The sequence below is a fragment of the Sceloporus occidentalis genome, unplaced genomic scaffold (genome assembly GCF_023333645.1).
Source record: "Sceloporus occidentalis isolate IW3139 unplaced genomic scaffold, rSceOcc1.0.p SCAF_4, whole genome shotgun sequence".
Lineage (NCBI taxonomy): Eukaryota > Metazoa > Chordata > Lepidosauria > Squamata > Phrynosomatidae > Sceloporus > Sceloporus occidentalis.
This window is the reverse complement of record NW_028316984.1, coordinates 144,061,263-144,083,529: the sequence shown is the minus strand read 5'-3', so window position 1 is coordinate 144,083,529 and position 22,267 is coordinate 144,061,263. Positions and strand designations below refer to the sequence as shown.

At 37.9% G+C, this 22,267-nt stretch overlaps 1 protein-coding gene across 1 annotated transcript in view; it reads right to left on the bottom strand.

Annotated features, from left to right (window-relative positions):
- Positions 1 to 1,489: 1,489 nt before the first annotated feature.
- Positions 1,490 to 22,267, bottom strand: part of LOC149314777 (cytosolic phospholipase A2 epsilon-like) — a 35,216-nt gene continuing 14,438 nt past the window's right edge. Inside the window, exons 9-19 of the mRNA XM_089523519.1 lie at positions 21,632 to 21,669; positions 20,733 to 20,868; positions 14,516 to 14,652; positions 10,630 to 10,852; positions 9,237 to 9,351; positions 7,475 to 7,612; positions 6,726 to 6,833; positions 5,843 to 6,034; positions 3,964 to 4,133; positions 2,702 to 2,885; positions 1,490 to 1,698 (exon numbers count right to left, since the gene is read on the bottom strand). Of these exons, the coding sequence (XP_089379645.1) occupies positions 1,490 to 1,698; positions 2,702 to 2,885; positions 3,964 to 4,133; positions 5,843 to 6,034; positions 6,726 to 6,833; positions 7,475 to 7,612; positions 9,237 to 9,351; positions 10,630 to 10,852; positions 14,516 to 14,652; positions 20,733 to 20,868; positions 21,632 to 21,669 (1,650 nt within the window). The remainder of the gene's footprint in view (positions 1,699 to 2,701; positions 2,886 to 3,963; positions 4,134 to 5,842; positions 6,035 to 6,725; positions 6,834 to 7,474; positions 7,613 to 9,236; positions 9,352 to 10,629; positions 10,853 to 14,515; positions 14,653 to 20,732; positions 20,869 to 21,631; positions 21,670 to 22,267) is intronic.

Sequence of the window (22,267 nt, the reverse complement as noted above, 5' to 3'; positions counted from 1 at the left end):
TACCAATACTACTGTATGGAAGAGCTATTCAAGGAGGTTTGTCTGAGGACTGATTCAGGTCTGCAGCAAACTTTCAGGGGGAAATAAGAAACTGCTGTAGTTAACTGTATGCCTTTTAAAATTGGCAAAGACTGTAGCAAGAGAATTCCATCCAGCCTATGTTGACCAATTCATCAATGCTGTTTTGCCTATACTTGGAGAAGTAGGTTAATGGTTCTATATCACTTGGTTGCCATCTTTAGTATTTAGTAAGTATTGCTATGTCTTTTGCCCCTTGACAGTTTGTGAAACTTTTTAGTATTTGGTTCAAGGTATAATATAGTTGTAGTCTGTTTCCAACCAAAGTTGATTTACCTTGGCCCTTCTCCTTGCCCACATTATGCCATTCATGTATTTGATTACTTAGAATGCATATAAAAAGGATGACAAACACAAATTATTCTTACTAATATTTATTTCCACATCTCAAGAGTATAATAATGAGGTAGTGTGAAGATGAAGGCTCTTAGATTTCCTCTTCCTATTTTTGAAATGCATACTTACACAGAATGTTCATAATGTATCTGCAAAGTGATTGTTGGTTAATGCTACCTTCCCAAAAAGAGTGTCATTGACCATCACTAATAATTGTATTTATCTCATTGTATATGTCTGATGGTTTACCTTTTAATGTTGATCATTTGATCCCCAAATCATTTGCTAGAATAAAATACAGCTGGCCTGCCCCTTACGTGGGCTTGCCTTCTGCGGACTTGAGCTCACATGGAAGGCAAGCCCCAATCGAAACAATGGGGTGCGCGCACCGCAGCACACCATGGTGTGCCACAGGAGCACACTCCATTATACTGAATGGGATTTAAGCATACACTCAATTCCCCTTATGCAGGAGGGTCTGGAACAGATCGCCCGCATAAGGGATGGGGCGACTGTATATAGGAATAAGGCTCCAATCCTATATCAATGTGCCTAAATGTTGACCTGACTGAATCCAGTGGGATTTACTTCTGAGTAAACATGCACAGGGTTACACTGCAAGAGTCCATGAAAGATCACTGAATGTTGCTTCCAAATTTCAACATTGTTCACAGTAGCACCAAATTTAAAAAAAAAATGAAACTCCAAAGTTGTTCCTCTGATATAAGGCCTTGGAGCTATATTATTGGTTATGCATGATGACTACAGTATCATGTTCCTGAGTTAAGTCATATAAACAATAGAACTGGCTGCAACTAATGTGGAGAATTAATACAAAGGCTATGTGGAATGCAGATATCTAATCTTCTGACTTAGGTAAATCTCTCACAGAAGCAATGTGTATGCTGGGGAAATATGATTTATATTAATGCCCTAAATTAGATTGCTTTGTCCATTTGGCATCCTATTTTGGTTGGATCAAAGTGGAGTTCAGTTACATTTATAAGCACTTGAAGAGTTTGGGTCCACAAATTCAGCATATTATTCTGCATACAAAGGTTTTCAATAAAGCTAACTATTTCTTAAGTAGTTTTTTCCGTTCCACTGCTGTCTGCAAGGCCTGTAGGATCAGATGTTGGTTATTCAGAATATTGTATTCACTCAGATCCACTAGCTGATCATACTCTTCTTTACTGAATGTCAGTGAATATGTAGAGTAGGGGGTGCAATTACTGGAGACATCAATCTCGCCATATTTCATTTCTGACTCCAAGCGCTTTACACCTAAAGAAACATTGCAGTAAGAAAAAGCTTTTAGAATGGAATTTGCAAAAATAAAGATCTTATACATTCAAAAGCCACACAAACACTCATGTACAGGATATGGTTGTGAATGCTTTTAAACTGAAGACATTTTTAGAGCTGAAATTCCCAGTTTTTATGGTTCAATAGCATTGCTAATGGTAGTGTTCAACTGGATGCATCAAAGCTATGAAATTAGGGCCCTAAGTACATGTTGTACTTAGAGCTGTTGGACCAGTGTGGGTGGATTGATGGGTCTTTGTCTCAGAACTGGAATGAAGAGACATGTTTCCCCAATGAACCAGTTTTTCTGAGATTCTAATGTTAGTGCTTCACTACTATTATGCAGTGAATCCCACTGACCATCCCAAAGAGGAGTGTATCTTCATGGATATAATATTAGCTAGCAGTTTTGTTAAGAAAAAAATATGATGACACAAACTGACAACTGTATGTGAGCTTCCCTTATGTGGCTGTCAGCTTACACTGAAACCGTGCTACAATTAAATGAATGGCATGCACACTGTGCCATGCCCCCTTCCGTGAGGGGGGTCCATAATGGATCCCACGCATAAGGGAAGGGCTGACTGTACTGAATACCTTGCACCTCTGATCCAAGTAGGAAAAAGTAACACACTTGCGTTGAGGATGTAAAGTCCCATGAAGTTCATGCCCAGCAATAGGGGAGGGATGTGCTATTAAACCCTGTTAAAGTTGCTGGAGTCATTTGTCAAATTTAACCATTTATCAAAATATGGTATTCCTTAATCTTCCGACCTGAAAATATGCAATCACCACCCTCAAACTTATATTTCTTGCTCTACTAAGTTTCAAAATAACTCACTGAGCTGTTTTTCTAAGTATGTTGTAGTACCCCTAACCTCTTCCTTCAATTGGTAATGGCAAAATGATGCTCATGTTTCACACTAAACAGAGGGTTGAAAATGTGACATTATAATAGATAATAGTAATATTGGCCGCGTACCAGGTGCTTTATAATAGCGAAAGGTATCATTCACTTGTGGAAAAAATAGTAATATGGGTGCATCCATATTCTCTGCATCTTCAAATAAATAGCATTCCTTCAGATGGTTGTCATCTTCCTTCGGCACAATTTTGGGAAATGGGATTCCTTGTTCTGCACAGTATTTGCATGATTGCTTCAAAGGCTAGATGGGAAAAAAATAGAATGGCAAATAGAAGGTAAAGATTATTAGGACAGCAGATTGGGTGGGATAGCATGTTCTTTTCTTTTTCTTTTCATTTTTACCTTAAGTCGGTTTAGCTGCAATATGATATATCACTTACTTGTGGAGTAACATTTTCCTTTGCATAAAATAGATTTTCCTATTCCCGTTCATCAAACATAAAAATACTTGTTACTTGTAATTAACTAAGATTAATGTCTCATGCTTGTTTTCTTGTTTTCTTTGTTTCTTGACTTCCTTTGGTCTCCTTGGTTAGTGCAACTGTTAAAGTTTACTTACTGTATATACTCAACTATGAGTCAACCTCATATATTGAGGTCAGGTTTTGGGGCCAAAATTATGGATTTTGCCGTGATCCATGGATAGGTTGAGGGTAAAACTTGGAGGTTCCTTCAGTGTGTATGTGTGTATATGACAAGAGAGACTCTCATTAATGCTTTTTGCTTCATCGTTTCAGCTTTTGTTTCATCCAGACCTGCGGGTGGGAGGGGGACTCTTAAACAAACATCAGTATCAGGACTCTTTCTGCTTGGCTCCAGAGAGAAATAAACTCCTCTCCACACCGCATTGGGAAATCTGAAAGAGCTGTTATCACATTGCCATACTGACCCATAAATAAGTTGACCTGGGATTTTGGAGTCAACTTTTGGACATAAATTTTTAGACTTATGAATATATGAATATATACAGTACTTCCTATTGCTGTATTTATCTTTTTAAATAACTTCAGCTTAAAATTCATATTATTGTATGCTTGAGCTATTTTGGGGATTTTGGTAAACACTGCTTGATGGATTATGAGCTGAATCTTTCTGAACACCTTGTTTTACAATAATTTACTATCAATTCCCAGTCAGTTCTTATTTATTCCTATGATTTCCCATCTATCCAGTTGATTTGTCTGCCCATCTCTATAGTATCTAGAGCTTTCACTAACATGGGATACCATGTTCTGAGGAATTGTTAAACAACCTGTGCATCAATACAGAGTGCTTCCTGAAAAAGTAATAGGTGAAAAGCTACAAAAGCTACATCTCACCAATGATTGTGATCCTGCACTGTAATTTAAATGTAGGATTACATCCACCTTCCTCTCTTTCCTCAGTAGAGGTGCAGAGCTAGTATTGATGAAGAATCCAGTATCTTCTAGGAGCAAGTAGTCTTCTGCTTGAGTCAGCTGGTTGGGTGAACAAGAGTCTAGTACAGTATCTAAATGGGAAAACAGACAAGAGAAAAAGACTACATCTTAGTTCTCATAGACAGTTATGTCTGAGGGTTTAAAACTGTTAATTCAAGTTTTTCTGATTTCATGCAAAACCTGAACAGTTTGCATATCACCAAACACAATACTCATAGTCCCACAGTTTACAAAGGATGTGGGATGCTGCATGAAATGTTGGATTCCATCTGTGACAGCAGGTGATTATGCACAACCAAAGTATCACAACTAAACATTTGGTATACATTATATTTTCAAGTGAACTTCATATCCAGGGATAGCCATGTTGGCCATATAGCAAAGTACAATAACATCCAAAAGTGACAAAACAGTGATACCTTTATTGAGACAACCAAAATGCACAAAATACATGTTGCAAACCACAAGCCCCTTTGTTAGGTAGAGAACACTGAATTTCTCAGGAAGCTGAGGGGATCCTAAAGAGAGAACTAATGGCCTATTGGAAGTTTTTACCTCCAACAGAGATAAAACATTTTTCTTTTAAAAATGGGGCTGTATTGGCATGTTTTACCTTAATAATACCTAAAGATTTTACTGAAGTAAAAGCATAGAGGCTTCTTGAGAAATTCAGTGTTGTCTGCCTAACAATGGGGCTTGTAACCTCATAAAGGATAGAGGCAAACTGGATCTCAAAAGGAGTATCTTTTTGTCTTGCTAATGGAATTTAAATTTTATTTAAAGATTTCCAGTACACACAAGGCCAGAAGGATGAGGGATCTGCCTGCATGAATATCCCGCCATACCATCCGAACTGAGGACAACAATCACAACATCTTGACAAAATACAAGCCTATGACTAGCATCATCATATGTTTCCCTACTGTATGATTTTTAACACCTTTGCATGATGAAGAAGCCAGTGGAGCTTCAAAAGTTTGCAACACGTATATTGTGTATTTTGGTTGGCCCCCCCCAAAAAAGGCGCCAGCAGGCCTCCTTTTTTGGGAGGTCTGTACCAGGCCATAGATATGCTCTATCTCTTGCTCCAGCTCCTGAAAACCACCTTAAAAGCCAGTCAGCTGTCCTGAATGATGGACTTATGCTGCACTGATGAGCTGGTTGTTGCAGGATGATGTGACCACCTCCCTCTACCAGTGATTGATGGTGGGATGAGAAGTTGTGACAAGACCCCACAGGGGTCCCTGTTTCTACTTCTCATGCCACTGCTTCTGGAGAGAGGGGGCTGGTAATATCATACTTCAGCACCCTGCAGACCATGGCCACAGAACTCCATTTCATGGGACAGTACTGGCTTTCAAGGTGCAGTTTGGGAGCATTTAGTGACATTGCTATGGTATTACTATAGTAGACATGAACAGAAAACAGTTATATGGTCATATATCAATCTATGACATTGTAAATCACATTGTATAACAATCTGTAACATTATAACTAACCTGCTGGGAAAGTATTTTACTATTGTATTAAGCCACAGACCTGAAATCAGGCTATGTTACTGCCACCTCCTGTATTAAGTCCCATGCAAATAAAAGAAAAGCCCATAGCAGTATGTAGTGCTCGGAGAGATGCACTATACAACCATATAATGATTAGTTCATCAACTGGACATTTGAATGGAAAGTTGGTGTGGGGAGCCTTGGTTGTTTTATGCAACCTGGCCATCTTTCATTGCCTATTTCTGCCTTAAAATATCCATTTGAAAATTAAATGAAAATACCTTTCCATCTGCAGAATTTGTCATTCTGCAAGTAGCTATTATCCAACTGAAGACCTTTCACAAAATTGTGGTAATGGGCAACGGAGAGGCGATCAGTAAGTACATCTCTGAAAGCACTGGAAAGTGGTCCAGCAGGTGTGTACAGATGTGCCTTTTGCTCATGTGGCCTAGAAGGTAGTTGAGGCTCTTCATCTACAAAATAGAAGTAGGGGCAATAAGATGATTAATAGCAGTGGTGAGCAACTGAAGGTTGTGGATGGACTGCATTGCCTCCCACAAGACCATAGAGCACTGTATCCCCCAGAAACACCATTCCCCCATATTTGCTGGAGAACATTTTTTACCACAGCATGGAGCACAGTGCCTCAAGAACCTGGTCTGTGTGCGTTTGCATGCTATGAGTCATTTTGATTTATTTATTTATTGTCATTTTCATCCTTTTCATGTTTTTAAGTTCTGAACAGACTTTTTTTCTTTTTACTAAACAGAAGGTAACTGGACAGTTACAAGGGATGTACCTAATTGGCCTGGGGAACTGTACGAAGTTCATGGACTATACTTTGCTCACCTCTGATCTAGAGGATACTTATGCTGTAACATCTGAAAACAGCCATCCTTTGCAAAAGAAAACTTTTGTTACAATGCTTGCTCAACAAGCAAAAACAGAAAATAGTTTGACACTCCATTTGAAAAATATTGTTTGATTATATTTTCATGGTTTCAGCAGTCTAATATGTAGATAAATAAATCCAAAACATTTGGTCATTTTTTCCAGAAGCCTGTATTCTTTTATGGTTGGCAAAATGTCAGATTATTTTACATTGTTCACTTGTCTGTTCAAATCATGAATAATATTTAAAAGGTCAAAAGGAGAACAACCAACCAATATCAGTTATTTGATCATGTGTCCACTTGTGCCAAAACTCCTCTGAACTATGAGATAGATTCCAGAAGTACAGGAGATTTAGGGAAAATACACTACTCCACATGCCTATAAAGGGAAAGAAAAATAATAACAGTGAACAATACAGTCAAAGTCTAGCGCTATTTCATTGGTCTATGAAAATATTTTTAATTTGATCATTCCCCCCTCCCTACAATACATTGTCCTTTTACCTGTTCCACTAGCATTGAAGCGTCTGGGTCCTGCCTTTTAGCAGAGCAGTATACAATATTATTAACTCCTAAACTGGAGTATTTATGAATGGGGTGGGGTGTGCTTAGTTTTCTCCTTGTACCTAAGAGCCTCAGATTGGTGATGGTCTCTGGCCTCCCCCTACATTTTCAGTTTAAATTCTTTTCTTCTTGACTCTGAAAGAAGCATCCTAATCCGAATCACACCCTGTTTGTACAGACACAATGGTTTAAACTTTCCCTCAGCTTCTTTTATTTATGTTCACCCACCATCAAAAAGGTGGTTCAACCATTGGCATAAATGAACCCCCCCCCCCCCTTTACTCTCCACATGGGGACAAAAGTTGCTCTTCATTCCTAACAGACATCAGGACAAAGTATGGAAATTTTTTCTAAAAGATACCAGTAAGCTTTGGCCACTAGGTTTTGATCAATAAAATCAGAAATATATGCTGTTGTTCAGTTAGATATTCAGCAGATGGTGGGGGTGGTGCTTACCTTGCATATAACAGATCCGAGTCTCTGGAAGCCTCTTCATTAAGCGTCCCATAAAGAACTCGCTTCCAAAATCTTCAGCCTTCACAAAAGCCCCATATTTTATTATCCCCACTTCATAGGGTGTGAACTCCATCCATTCTTCAGAAAGAAGCATAAACATACAAAGGAAACACATCATTTTCAATGGACTACATCCATGCAAATGGACCTCTATTCACACAACACAGCCTGCCACTCATTTCCTCCTCATGTGCCTCTGCACACCCTACATCCTATCTTCTGCCACAAGTGTGTGTGTGTGTGTGTGTGTGTGTGTGTTTATAGAGGAATCCATGTTCCAGTGTGGTTGTTTAAATTAAGTTGTCTTTAGTTTGATTTATTGTTCATGCTATTTGAAAAGTTCAGAGCAAACGTTAATACAGGGATAAGTGTACATTAACAGGTGGGGATTTGGCATACTGCATAAAACAGTGTTTTAGGAAAATTTGGCTACATTTGTTCAAACTAGAATCCAGGTTCTGATGAAAAGTACATTTCAACATTCTGTTAGAGCATACTTAAAGCCTTGCACATCGAAACCAGTGTGACGTCATAACTAGTGTATTGACAACACTGCCAATCCAATGTGTGTTTCCTCAGAACTAAATCTCACTACCTCCAGCCTGCTATACTACTTAATAGAAATTTTTAGCATTGCAAACTTAGGGCCAAATTAGATATGATGTTATCCATATTGTAGTCCATGCATGATAATTAAAATATTCCTCCATACATCCACTCATCCATCTCAGGATTTGAAAGAGGAGAGCCAGCCAAACTGGGTATATGGAAGGAGAAATGGGTTTAGCTGTCCTACCCTCACACTGAAGTCCTAATAAATTTCATCAGCTCTTTATTATTCATCCCTGACACCTGCTCTAATTTTTTTTAAAAAAACCTACTACCTCCACACAAGAATTAATTTTTTAAAAAGTCATTTCCAGCATCCTCATTTGACTGATGTGACTCAAAGAATCTTATCACAAGAGAAAAGAAAGCCAAAACAGAGCAGGAGAGTAGTGGCTTTCTCTGTGCCTTTCTGCATGCCATCATAGCATTTCCAGGCAGTGGTAGTAAGTGTACCTTTTGTGGAATTGATTTTTCCAGCACAACAAAGGCATTTTTTTTACAACTGTCTCCCTGAGGAAAAAGAATGGAAGTGCTAGGATAGCATGCATAGAGGTACAGGAAAAAGCTGCTATGCTCTTGCTCCATTTCAGCTTTCTTTTCTCATGTGATAATGCTCTAACTCCCTTCCATTCTGTGATCATGCTTTTATGAAGACCTTCTTCTAGTACCTTTCACCAAACCTAAACTACCTCATAATGTTCTTGTGAATGTGAAAGGTGGAACAATGTAGGCTGTGCTTTTGAGAAGGGGTAGAGTCAGAATGTACTAAATAAACAAATGGCAATTGTTCCATTGGATTGACATTGCAACAGACCCTAGCTGAAGGTTCCAAGCTGCAAACAACAGTACTGTGAGCACTGCTGCAATGCTCAGGTCTTTCCATCTGTTGGAATAACATAATCATATCCATACACCTATCCTCAATTGCATGTATTTAATATATATATATATATATATATATATATATATCCTTTCAAACAGGTGCTCAAGGTAGCTTTTCATACATGGTACATTTCTTAATCTATTGTGGATTCACTCTGCATACTGCACATAAGCATCAGCACATGTGGCACAACAGATTGCTTGCTACTACCTTTGAAGTCCATGGTGCTGTACTTCTCTTTCACATTGATTGCAGTGTAGATTGGTAAAGGATTCTGAGCCTCATTCACAGCTTGCTGTTCATCTGAGAGTTTATGATTGTCTTTCTGTGTTGTTAAAAAAAACAAGACTGATCAAGTATAAATTAAAATGGAAGAAAACAATGTTTCACACAACTGAATGCTTTTGACAAGAGTATGCATTATCTGTGCTGGAATGAGGAATACAGTAAACAAACCACTAGTGATATAAGAAGCAAACATAATTTGTCCCACAAATGTTTCAGCAGGTCAGATGTTGTCATCTATTCTATCATCCAAATTGCTCTTTCTGGATAATTTTTCATGCCAATAAATATTGGGTGAAAAATCTCCACATTTTCTAGTAGATATGGTGATATGAAGCCACTTTATATCCATTTGCATATATCAAAATGTGTTCTTTCTTCCTTCTGTTGTATTTGCTTCTCTTTCATAATTATCGTTCATTTTCAAAAGTAATGCATTATTTTCCCCAGGCATAGACATAAATATCTGCATACATTTTTAAGGCAGCAAATACTTTCTGCCAGCCATAGATTCCACTGAGAGAAGGCAACCTGACATTGGAACAAGGAATATCTGGTATCAGCAGATTTGTTTGTTGCTTGCCTCCTCCCATGTAATCCTCCCCATACACTCCAGTTTTCTTTGAGACATTTACTTCAGTCAGCCAGGACTAAGCTGGCAACTGTTAACCAGAGGACTTTTCCTTCAGCTGCTCCCAAATTGTAGAGTGACCTGCCAGAACGTCTGAGTTTAAAAAACATTAATAGACCAATCTCTTTCAGCAGGTCTGTCTAGTTTATGAGTTTCCAATAATGAACTGATTGTTCTTAGAATGTTTCCTTTTTAAAATAATCCTTTTTTAATTGATTATATATATTTTAATTGGTGTTCATGTTTTTAATTGTGTTATATATTTATTTGTTGTTGTATTTTAATTTGTTGTTGTATGCCTGTCTCCATAAGGGGAAGCAGACAACAAACAACAACAACAACCCACATTCTTATAAATTATAGATAAAATGGCAGTTAGCTGATGTTGAAAGGGCATTTTATTAGAAGTATGATGAATGTATTTCCTAGCCTTTGGATTAGATTTGAAAAAGGTATACATTTCATTGAAATTCATTTCTAAAGAAATTTACCAACATTAAACATTTGTTCATATCTAATATGAAAATGTCAGCATAACTTAGCTTTCCCACACCAGGAAAGGACTACATTTTTAAATGTCTGATTTATACCACACAAGAATTATCATTCTTAAACATGCTTCAAAGTAGTTGGATCCATACTATTTAATGCACTAAATAATCATTTAAAGCAACAAATGTACTGTACCTCATCGTTTAACAAACATTCAACAATGAGCCCCCAAAGATCTATACAGGATGTCCTTTGTCCCTCTTCTTTCCTTTGACGCAGCTGCCTGTTGTAATACTTCAGACGCTCTATGGAAAAGCAATCCAGTTTGCTTTTAGTCACATGTCTTTTAACTTCATTGATTTGTTCATTCAGATCCTTTTTTGACCAATAAGCATCTTTGTACAAAGTGCCCATAGTCCTGGAAAAGGAAACACAAGAATATCAGCACAGCCACAGTAGATCATACCAATAGTCCATCTGGCCCAGTATCCTTTCCCCAGACAAATACCTTCAGAAACTCCAGTACCACATGATGGAAATAACTCTTATATAACAGTCAAAATATATAAATGGGGCAGAGCGACCAGATGTCATAATCCCAAAAGAGGACAAGGCACCACAAAATGTAGGACATTCAATAAAAGGTAGGACATTTATGTACTCAGCTATACTTTTCTGATGACTGAGTCATCATTTAAATACCTTGTTGGCATAGAATTCTGACCAAGCCAAATGCTTACAATTGTACTTTATTAACAACAAATGCTTGACTGAATTGACATTTAAAACATTCCTCTCATTTGTCCATTGTACTGAAATTGGGGAGTGGGTGGACTTTCAGCATTTGCACTGTGTCTTCAAGCAGCTCATTGCTTAACAATTTACAGTCCTTTCCCCCTCCGAGAAACAAATGCACGCTGTACTTGGGGGGCAAGTCTTGTTTGCTGATGATGCTACTAGGAAAAAATAACTTTAGAAGGATCCATCCTATCCCCATATTTGCAGTGAAGACAGGCTGCCAAGTAGACAAGTTTGTCAACAAACATAGTGCTACTCAATGGGCTTCCTAGTGATGCTTACAATGGAGGAGATTTTGGAATTCCTGCTGGACAGAAGGTTAAAATATAGGACATCCCCTGGAAAAGGAGGATGCTTGGTCATCCTGAACAGGGGTGAGAAACCTGTGATTGTCTAGATATTGTTGGACTGTATGCCCCATGGGCCACAGCCAACATGGACAATAACCATGGGCTGGTAGTCCAGCAACATATGGATGGCCTCAAGTGATCTGCTCCTAGTATGAACATTTAGCTTTCTTATGTAATAGTAATAGTTACATACGTATATCTAATATATAATGAAATAATGTAGTATTACTAGCAGAAAACAACAAAGACCTGGAACAATTACTGAAGAAAGTCAAGGAGGAAAGTGCTAAAGTAGGCTTGATGCTGAACATTAAAAAAAACAAGAATGAGCACAGAAGATCTACAAGAATTCATTTAGATAGTGAGGAACTTGAAACAGTCAAAGAATTTCCATATCTTCGATCAAATCTTGATCAGAATGGAGGCTGTGGTCAAGAAATTAGAAGAAGACTAAGACTGGGAAGGGTGTCTATGAAAGAACTGGACAAGATCCTAAAATGTAAAGATACAAGCTATTTTATTTCCCATCACCATGTATGGGTGTGAGAACTGGACAGTGAAGAAAGCTGATAGAAAGAAAATAAACTCCTTTGAGATTTGGTGCTGGAGAAGAGTGCTGAGAATACTGTGCACAGCCAAAAAGACAAACAAATCGATTCTAGAACAGATTAAACCTGAACTCTCCCAGGAAACCAGGATGACCAAATTGTGGCTATTGTACTTTGGCCACATCAAGACGGCACGAATCATTGGAAAAATACTATGTTGCTAGGAAAGGTAGAGGGCAGTAGAAAGAGAATACCACATACCAGACGGTTGGACTCAGTCAGAGAGATTGCGAGCATGAGACTGCAGAACCTGAGCAAAGCAGTGGAGGATAATTGGCTCTTGGAGATATCTCATCCCCAAGGTCACCATGAGCTGAGATCAACACGAGGGCAGTTAACAACAACAATATGTAACAAGTATTGATAGGTATGCAAAAAAGGATTTATGTTTGTCTGTTCTAAATACATTTGTCTGTCTACCTATATATTTAATTGGGCAATCCTAAATTCCAGAGTTATGACAGTCATTATGACCCAAACAGCATTCTTTCTTTCTCTAGTCTATACCCTACCTAATTTTAAAAAAATAAAATAAAACTATGATAATACAGTCGTCCCAGTTGTCTAGGCCCCGCCAAAAGGTTGCACAATTCAGAGAGTCCAATAAGCTGCACTTTCACACATGGTGAGATAAGGATGGAAAAGGACAATTTACCAAGAATATTAACTGAATCCCAGGGATGGTTAAAAATTTTATTTCAGTTTGTTTTTGATAATTGATCAAAATCCCTTAATTCCTTCATATTTGGGATGGAAAGAACTTGAGATAAATGCAAATTCAAACGCAAAAGAAATCAAAGTGGACAGCTTTGTCCATCCAGGCTCAGGGTTTTGAGTGTGCAACTATTAAAAGTCTGGGTTTGTATTCCTGTCTATTCAACCGTGTGAGTGCTGAATTGGGGTTGTCATACCTTTTTCCTGAGTGGGTCCTCATCTTTATAATACATGGCAGACATGTCCAACACAGTCCTCTTCAGACTGGGAAAAGGTATAGCTATTAAAATTGGCTAGTGCAGACAGGGGTTAATTTTCCTGACTCAGACAAATTAATCCATGCCTTTTTGCAGGCAAGCAAATACTTTTCTATTCTGACAGGCATTTGAATACTGATTATATAAGGCCAAAATCTTACAAAATGAGCTGGATATTACTAATTGTTGTGCAGGTGGGTATTTTAATATTTGTTTTAACTGGTTTAATTTTTTTCTGATTGTATTTTAACTTTTGGATATTATGGATATTTAACTTTTTTTAAAAAAAACTGTAATTTGCTTTGAGTTCCAATCTGGCAAAAAAGGCTAATAATAATAATAATAATAATAATAATGTTTCCCAGTTTCCTAAGTGTATACCCATTTATGAACAAGCTCTTTCTTCTTAACTCACATTGTCTGAAGTAGATTGAAAAATGCTTCTAAAGAATACAAGACTATAAATTTGTGAAGGGGAATCAGAAAGTAATCATAAGCCTAAATAAGGTTATAAAGGTGCAGTACATACCAGCGAAAAATGGCAGCCTGCTGGTGCCTGTTTTTCCTACGCAGGGAAGCCGCAGCCACCAAACCACATGGCTTCCCTGCGGAGGAAAAAGAACCCGAGAAAGGCGGGTTCTTTTAAAATCTCAGGGGCGGCGTAACAAGTGTGCCACTGGTGCACTCTTTATGTAAGTGCTGTGCGGCAACGTGCAGATGCCACGTGGTGCTTATGTAACAATGGCGACACCTGTGTACACAGGGTGCTGCTGTACGTACGTACTAGGTGTGTTGTGCAGTCCCTAACCCTAGTATCAGCCATGTACCAGGCCAAAGTTGTGCTGGAGAAAAAGTCTACTTGGATGCAGAAAATATCACAAGCTCCTAGCAATTTCAAGTTATAATCAAAAATGTACAAAGCATTCTGAGCCATGTCCTGAAACATCTTGACATATTATGCTGATAAGGATATCAGCTGGAAGACTAGTGTGAGATATGAACTAGTATGACATGCATTGTTTGAAAATAGCATTTGCTCCTTATTGGTGAGTTTTGTATGACTGTCATAGACTGTTGTTGCTCAGTTCCTTTATGTTTTTCTTTAAAAATCTATATGTCGATTTCATTGCTTGACAACCAAATCCATCCAGCACTGTGCTGTTAAAATAAACAATTCTGTTCAATCTACTAATAGACTTGGTTCATGAATCTTAACAAGTTAATATTTTTTTACACTTGACTCTGAAGTGGCTTGGCAACTCCATTTTAGATTCTGTCAAGCAGCTAGCATCATGCTGATTGATCAAACCTAATTTCTGTAACTCTGCGTATAACCTTTTGTCCATATCCTTACCATGTTGTGCCAGACAAACCAGTCAAGTAAGTAGCACAGTCTATGAGATTTAACTTCTGAAGTCCTCGTAAGCTTCCATACAGTGCTGTCATTGATCTTGTGCTGCCCCCTGTTGTCATGATTGCCACAACTGGGACCTGGAATATATAAATGAATGGACAAGGATGTAGAAGGATGAGACACAGGTTTGGAAGGAAAAAATGATATCCAAGTGGAAAGTTAGTTCTTGTTTGTTTCTTTTCTCTTCATAAGGACTTCTGGTTGTCAGAAAGCAGGATAAATAAAAAAAATATGTGTGCAGTTTATGATAAGGAAGTACTCCACATGAAGCAGACCTTTATGTCTTCTCTCCAGATGGCAGCTCTGTGATCCAATGAGGGATCTGACTACCCTGCTGTTGGATTATGGGATTCAGCCAAGTAAATCTACGGCTAATCCTATTTGGAGTTTTTTTTAAAAAACAACAACAACAACAAATTGGCAGAATTTATGAAATATGCTGAGAAGTTGTTAGCAGGAAAGAGGTAGGAAAGGATTCAAACTAACAACATCTTAACACATATTGAAGTGCCTAGAAATGTAGATGCAGGAGGAGATGGTGTATTCATTCCACAGGACATTTAATGGGGAAATGGGCATAATATCATGTCATTAGTATTCTTGTATTATATACTGCACAATATCTGTTTTTTAGCTGCTTAAGAAAACAATTCTAATGGGAAGGAGTTCAAAGGATACATATCCGCATGGCGCCTGCAATATTTTCAAAGATCTGCCAATCTTTTGCAAACAAGACAAAATAATATTTTGTATCCCCCCATTCCTCTGTGTGTGTGTGTGTGTGTGTGTGTGTTTTACTTTAAAACAATATTCTCATTGCAAGCAATAGGGAACAATTAATTAGTTGAACACTAAGACTGGTCTAAAATTCCCCCTATGCTTGGATAGATGGGAGCTGTGCAAATCCAACAGGTCCATGTCCTCTTGACATGGACAGTGAGTAGGGACTCAATGCCACACCTCCCAACAAATCTCTCTCCTCTCCTTAATATTCTAACCCAAAGTAGGATGACTACACAGTGGCTTGGATCTCACCCTTCTGCCCCACTCTCTTGCTTTCTCTCTGGCTTTGGAAGAAAAACGTTGTTTCTTCTTCTGGTCTCAGGAAGACTGTCCTTGAGGTCACAGGATCATTTTTTGATCACCAGCATTATCATTCACCACCATCATCATGTAAACAATGTTACAAACAGATTACAGTCTGTACATTGTGAATCAACCATTTTTTATATTGCTCATCACACACCCAACAGAGAGTTGGCTTTAGAAATTAGTAAACAGTTGCTTCATATTCAACAGAACAGTTGACCTATTTATTATGTAGGCATCATACAGCAGTATAGCATTCCATTATTAGGTCACTAAGATGCCAAATGAATATAGTCTTAATTCTCCTGTTCCTAAAGCCTCCTCAGACCCTCCAACTAATAGTTATGTGCTTGTTTCCATGCCATTTTTAAAACCAGATTGTCTATTCACACATCTTTTCCACTTCAACATAGTATTTCCAAACATTACAATTATATAACAATAATTCAATATCAGCATTGGACAAATCTTGATTACGGTGATGTAAAAGGTGTGACATCATTTTGTCTTGGGGAATATACATATATATGCTTCTGTTTGAAAATGTATCATGATATGAAACAATCATCATGCTTCTTATATCATGATACATGTATGTGCATATTTACGGAGATTAATACCCATGTTGTACATTTCCTTACGCTGTTTATATGCACATCTGTTCTATAGCATTCTAAGAAAACTAGAGAGAGTGCACAAAGGCTGGACAAGTAAATGAAATATGTTTGTGGACATAATGTATAACACAATGTATACTGCATTATTAAGGATAGTACGGCAATGAACAAATTTGTAGAATTATGTAAAGCACCATGTAAATTGCACGGCGCAATATAAATAAACTTTAATAATAATAATAATAATAATAATAATAGAATCTATGTTATCCATCATAATTTGGATCAGTAAATCTATAAATCAATTTTGCTTAAATACATTTGCTTATTACAAAATGCTCAGTATAAACATTAAAGGAAGTCTGCAATAATTTGCAATTTAGTAAATAAAAACTATCACTCACTGCTAAAAGAAAAGGTCATCATCAATAATACCAGTCTATCATTTTAATATCATAACCAAGTGATCCTAAGAAATAAACAAATGCAACCTTAAATCTCATCCCTACTTATTAAAACTGGTCCTTATCTCAGTAATGAACTTTGGTCTCCATGAAATAATTAATGAAAGCTTTCATTTATTACTGATTTAGCCCCATGATTTAGTGTCGTTGATTTCAGTGGGAGTTTAGCACACACCTAAATGATTACTTCACCATCTGCTTACTTAATTACATGCTTAATAGGTTACTTCATTCTAAATCCTGATAAGCACTATCTCATTATGACAAGAACTGTTATTAAATGTCATCACAATTGAAGTTTTTGAGACTAGTAGGAGTAGAAAAAGCAAGGAATAGCCAAGAAGAAGATAAGAAGACACTGAAACGGTTATCACAAAATACAATATACAGTATATATTTTGGTATACTGAATTTGATAAAAAGAGATTTCTGTTCCTTTTATTTGCTATACTTGGACCTCTGGCATTTTAGAAATGTTTCCTTTCAATTCAGTCTTCAGAGTTACTGCTGTGTTTTGAATTATAAATGATGATTAACCTTAGCTGTGGTTTGTTGAAATAAGCCGGTGCTGCAAACCATGGATGGCATCCTGTTCAGAATTTACACTGTGGCAAGCTGGACTTACAACATTGTAAATATTTGCATTTGTGTGTGTTCCCAAGCCCTCCTTAGAAGCTAGGCAACAACACGGCCATAAGGATTTGGGAGGTGTTGGGGAGCAGGATGAATGAAGGAACATTAATTCTGCTTTTAAGAGTGAGGTGCTTTTCAACAAGCAATTGCAAAGGGTTCACACGGGGATTCCTGGAGCTGTCTGTCTCTGCTCTTTTCTCTGCAAAAAAAAAAAAATTGTTTTCTCACAGAATAAGTCCCAAACAAAAATAGTCTTTGAAAACTGCAATTTTCAAAGATATCCTTGCTTGCTAAAAATTACTCACTGCTTCCTTCAAGAACGGAATTAGCAAAAAACCACGTCCTTAGTTCAGATCAACATTCATTTATACCTTTATCGAATATATGAGCTATTTCCTATTACCAAAGAAAGCTGAAAAAAATAACAATAACAAATAACAGTGGTACAAGGGAAATACATTATCAATAGCAGTCTTAATTAGGGACTGGGTAGGTTGGCCATTAAGGCTGGCCTAGCGACAGAGTTGGGTCATGGAGTCCATACGATGCATGCTCTGACCCCGCCCCCATGGTGGTGTGATGCCGCGTGCCATTCCACATGGCATGCAGCATCACAGTGTTTCTCTGGCTTTGGCCCCAATCTGGTGCAGCTGGAGGCTGCTGCAGGCTTTCCCTTAGGGGTGGTCTGCACAGCATCTTAGTTAACATATAGCTATATATATATCTCAAAAATGTTCATCCACAATACTCTCATTTACATTTCTCCAGCCAAGAAAAGTAAATCTTTAACTGTTATGTTCTTCTATGGAGTTTATCACACAGGATAGATCCCGTGCTGAAACGGGATTTAAAAATCCGGAACAAACATGCAAAACCGGTTTGATCTTCAGACAGGTTGAAGTTAATAGTAAGTAGACAAAACCTTCTCCTTTTTTACTTTCAGAAAATCCTGAAAGTAAAAAGGAGCTGGCTTTGTCAACTTTCTGTTTGGGTTAATGTTGCATTATTGCTCATTACGTCACGTGAAAATCAACCCGCTTTTGCTGTTTGGGTTATCCTCCGAGGCTGTCTGAAAATCTACCCGCTTTTGTGGTTTTTTTTTCCAGTTTAAATTCAGTTTCTGCACAGGACCCATCCCATGTGATAAACTCCTATGTAAGAATGAATCAATATTCATTCTGCCCACCGGGTGAAATTACAAGAGGTTTTGCACTTTTTTTTGATGATTTATCACATTTTATGAGGTTTTTGGGTGAAAAATTCATTTTCCAAAAAATTTGGAGAGTTGGGCAGAAATACATTTGTTGTGCAAAGTCCTGAGTTTTTTTATGGAGGTGATTCCACCCCCACCCCAGCCTCTTGAAAAATCTAGAATTATGAAAAGTCTTGACCTGGCTGGCCACTTTCTCAACCATGCATCTCAGTGTGGACAAGAAAATTTGGGAGTATTCACAAATACATTCCTAGTTGGTCAGGAAGAAATAAGCAACCAGCACAACCAGACAAGGGCTACACATATTTTCATACTATCTCCCTTAGTCAATAGGATGGCTGACAATTTTTGCAGTTTCCAAATTGTCTTCAAAGACCAGGTTCCAATGCATTGCAGTAGTGTAGAGTAGAAGTTACCAAGGCATAAACTTGGTGACAGTAAGCCATCTTCATCCATGTGAAGCTGCAACTGGCTTATCAACCAAGGATCATGTCCAGGTAAGAGACTTGGGCTACTGGTCTAAAATTAATCCAGATCTTTTCAGTTCCATGAAAAGTTCCTTATGGAGTGGTCTTAACACTGATCCTTTCAGGCAGTCCAGACCATTCTATTTCATAATAAGACACTAGTCATCTCCTTAACCCAAGTGACCATCCTATCCATCCTAAATATTACTAGCTATTAAGGACAAAAAAATCAGTACACAAGTCATCACATAGACCCATACAAGCATCTTTTTCATCTGTCCAAGCCATACTAATAAAGCTTATCCAATAAACTTTTGAAACTGATGTCTAGAACTGAGTGGGTATAAGCAATTTTGTTCTCAAAATGTCTAACATCACAGCAAAGTATTGTGGGTTCAACAACATCCTTTAGACCAGCATGTAATAGGACTTCCACTCAGAATTCCACAGAACAGTACAGACAAGATGCAAAGGAGACTGCAAGGTAAAACAGTCAGATCTTCATATCTGTGGCAGAATCCATTCCAGACCCCCAGAAGATACAAAAAATGTAGGGCCTCAAATGCTGTTGTTCATAATGGTTGTACAATGTGTGTGTGGCTGCTAGTGCAGCTGCGTATATGTGCCACCATTTGGGACAACAGGGCTTGTTGTTGTCCATGAATGCACAAAGCTGTGGATCATAAGCCTATGGATGGTATGGTCCCACTGTATTTGTTTGCCATTTTCGTTACCACCAAGGTAGGTTCAGTGGTAAGTGCGTACTAGTGTTCAGTTGCATCTGTGAAGAAATTTTTCCACCTGCTTCATTTCCCAATGTCATTGCAAATTGGTTTCTACTAAATGGGAAATGACACTGAGGAGTACTCATATCAACTGCACAGCCATCTCTATATTCCACAAACCAGTCAGTGCTTCAACAGGAACACCAGCTGGAAACTCGCTATCCCAGTCTATTTTAAAAAATCCATCAGTTTGCTAGGCTGAGCCATCTTAATGGAACCTCAGTCTCTGAAGAGGTGAAAAATCACTGAATCTCAACAGGAGGTGATCTTATCATAATAAGGCCCAAAACACACTGCAGAAATAATCCAGTTTGGGACTACTTTAACTGTTCTGGCTCAGTGCTAGGGAATCCTGGGAACTGTAGTTTAAAGTGGCACCAGAGCTCTCTGGCAGAGAAGGCTAAATGTTTCACAAAACTACAGTTCCCAGAATTCTCTAGCATTTAGCCAGGGCAGTTTAAGTAGTCTCAAACTGGATTATTTCTGCAGTGTGCTTTGGACCTAAGATCTCTCACCTTCAGATCTCCTCACCATGTCCACAGAGAAAAACTAAGGCTCTATCCAGCCACACAATGATTTGCTGGGACAGCTCAATTGCTGTAATCCTGAGCATAATATAATGAACTACTCCCAAAGGATTCAACTTGACATGTACATGGGAAAAACACTTATTTCAATGGTATACCTCTGTTTCAAATAACTGGAAACAGAAACAAAAGCTTTCAAATTCTAGTGGCCATATTGCTAGTGGGGAAAAGGGGAAGGGGAAGCACACAAGACAGGGAGAAACTACCCTTATTCCAGTAAACAATAGTTTTTCATGACATTCAAATGCAGGGATTTGTGGTAAACCATATAGTATGGACATGCAAAACTCTGTATCACATACCTCATGGTCTTGTAAGTTCTTTTCTAGTCTAAGAACTTTTTTCAAAGCGCCAGCAACGATTTTCTTCCTTTTGCACAAGAAGTCTTGTTCCTGAGAACACAGATCATATCCCAAGCGTACATCGAGGCCAGTCTGACTGGAATATGTAAAGAAAGAAATACAAATATACCTGCTGATATCTGGAATCTGTCACAGAACTATGATTATTTAACTTTTGAATCAAGTTTAGAGTCGTCTTTCCAACAGTCAAAACTGATCATTAGGAAGATATTTTTTTTAAATTGTAAGAGCTGTCTGACAGTGGGATAATTGCCTTGAAGGGTGCTGGACTCATGGTTATTAACTTTGATGATTGGGCACCTTTCAGGAGTGCTTTCATTGGTATTCTTGATGAACTAGATGTCCCTTGTGGTCCATTCTAACTCTCAGATTCTACGATTCTATGGCCAATTAATACAAGATGTGGTAGGTGAAGAGACACAGGACTCTAAGTTATTTGATTTTTCAAAGGCAGCAATATATATATATATATATATATATATATATATATATATAGTGTATTTTACACAACATTTCCTTGAATTATAGAGAGAATTAAGTAGAATGACACCACAGAGGTGTGACACACTCAGTTTTTCTGTCTGTGAAGCACGCAATCTATTCTGTAAATTTGACTTTTGTTAAATTGAAGTAAGTTACTGTTGTTTCAGTAAACATTGTTATAAGCACAGTATGCCCATACTATTTGTTTAATTTTTTCTCATAAATGCATAACACACTACTTTGAATGGCGGCACACACAAGTAATTGCCCTTAGAGATATTTCTAGAAGAGAAACACCAAAAGTGGAATAGATAAAATGGCAGCCATTACCATCCGAAAGAGGATGGATCCCTTACCAGTCTTCTGTCTTCACATGTAATACATATTTTTTACTCTAAAAATTAAAAAAAAGTTTCATTGTGTTATTGATGTTTTACCTTTCTAGGAATCAACTGTAAAACACTGCACAAAGAAGCACTGTGAAGCACTAACTCAAAAGTAAACATATAAGTTTATGCATTCCTATCTCCTGGTGGATTGGATGTATAGGCATGGTCCAATTAGACACAGATCCAATTAAACATCTAAAGGTGGATATGGTCTCTGTTCTTCCTGAGATTTTTATTAAAGTTTAACTTATAGCTGCATAAATAAGGAAGGATATACACAGGGGAGATTATCACACAGGAGGCAAGCATCCTCCTCCCATCGTCAGGGGGAATATTATCACATCCTTGCATGCTTATCTTGTTTATATCCCGTCAGTATACAGTAATGGACATGTCATTGGGCATTAACGGACACTCCCATTAATACCCAAAGACATGCCCATTACTGTTTACCGACAGGATAAGAATGGGAAAAGCGTGTGGGATGTGATAATCTTCCCCCAATCACGCGGATGAAATGATTTAACAATGAGAGGAGGGCGCTTGCCTCCTCCGTGTGATGATCTCCTATGTCTGAATTGGCCCTCACTCAAAACCACCTTA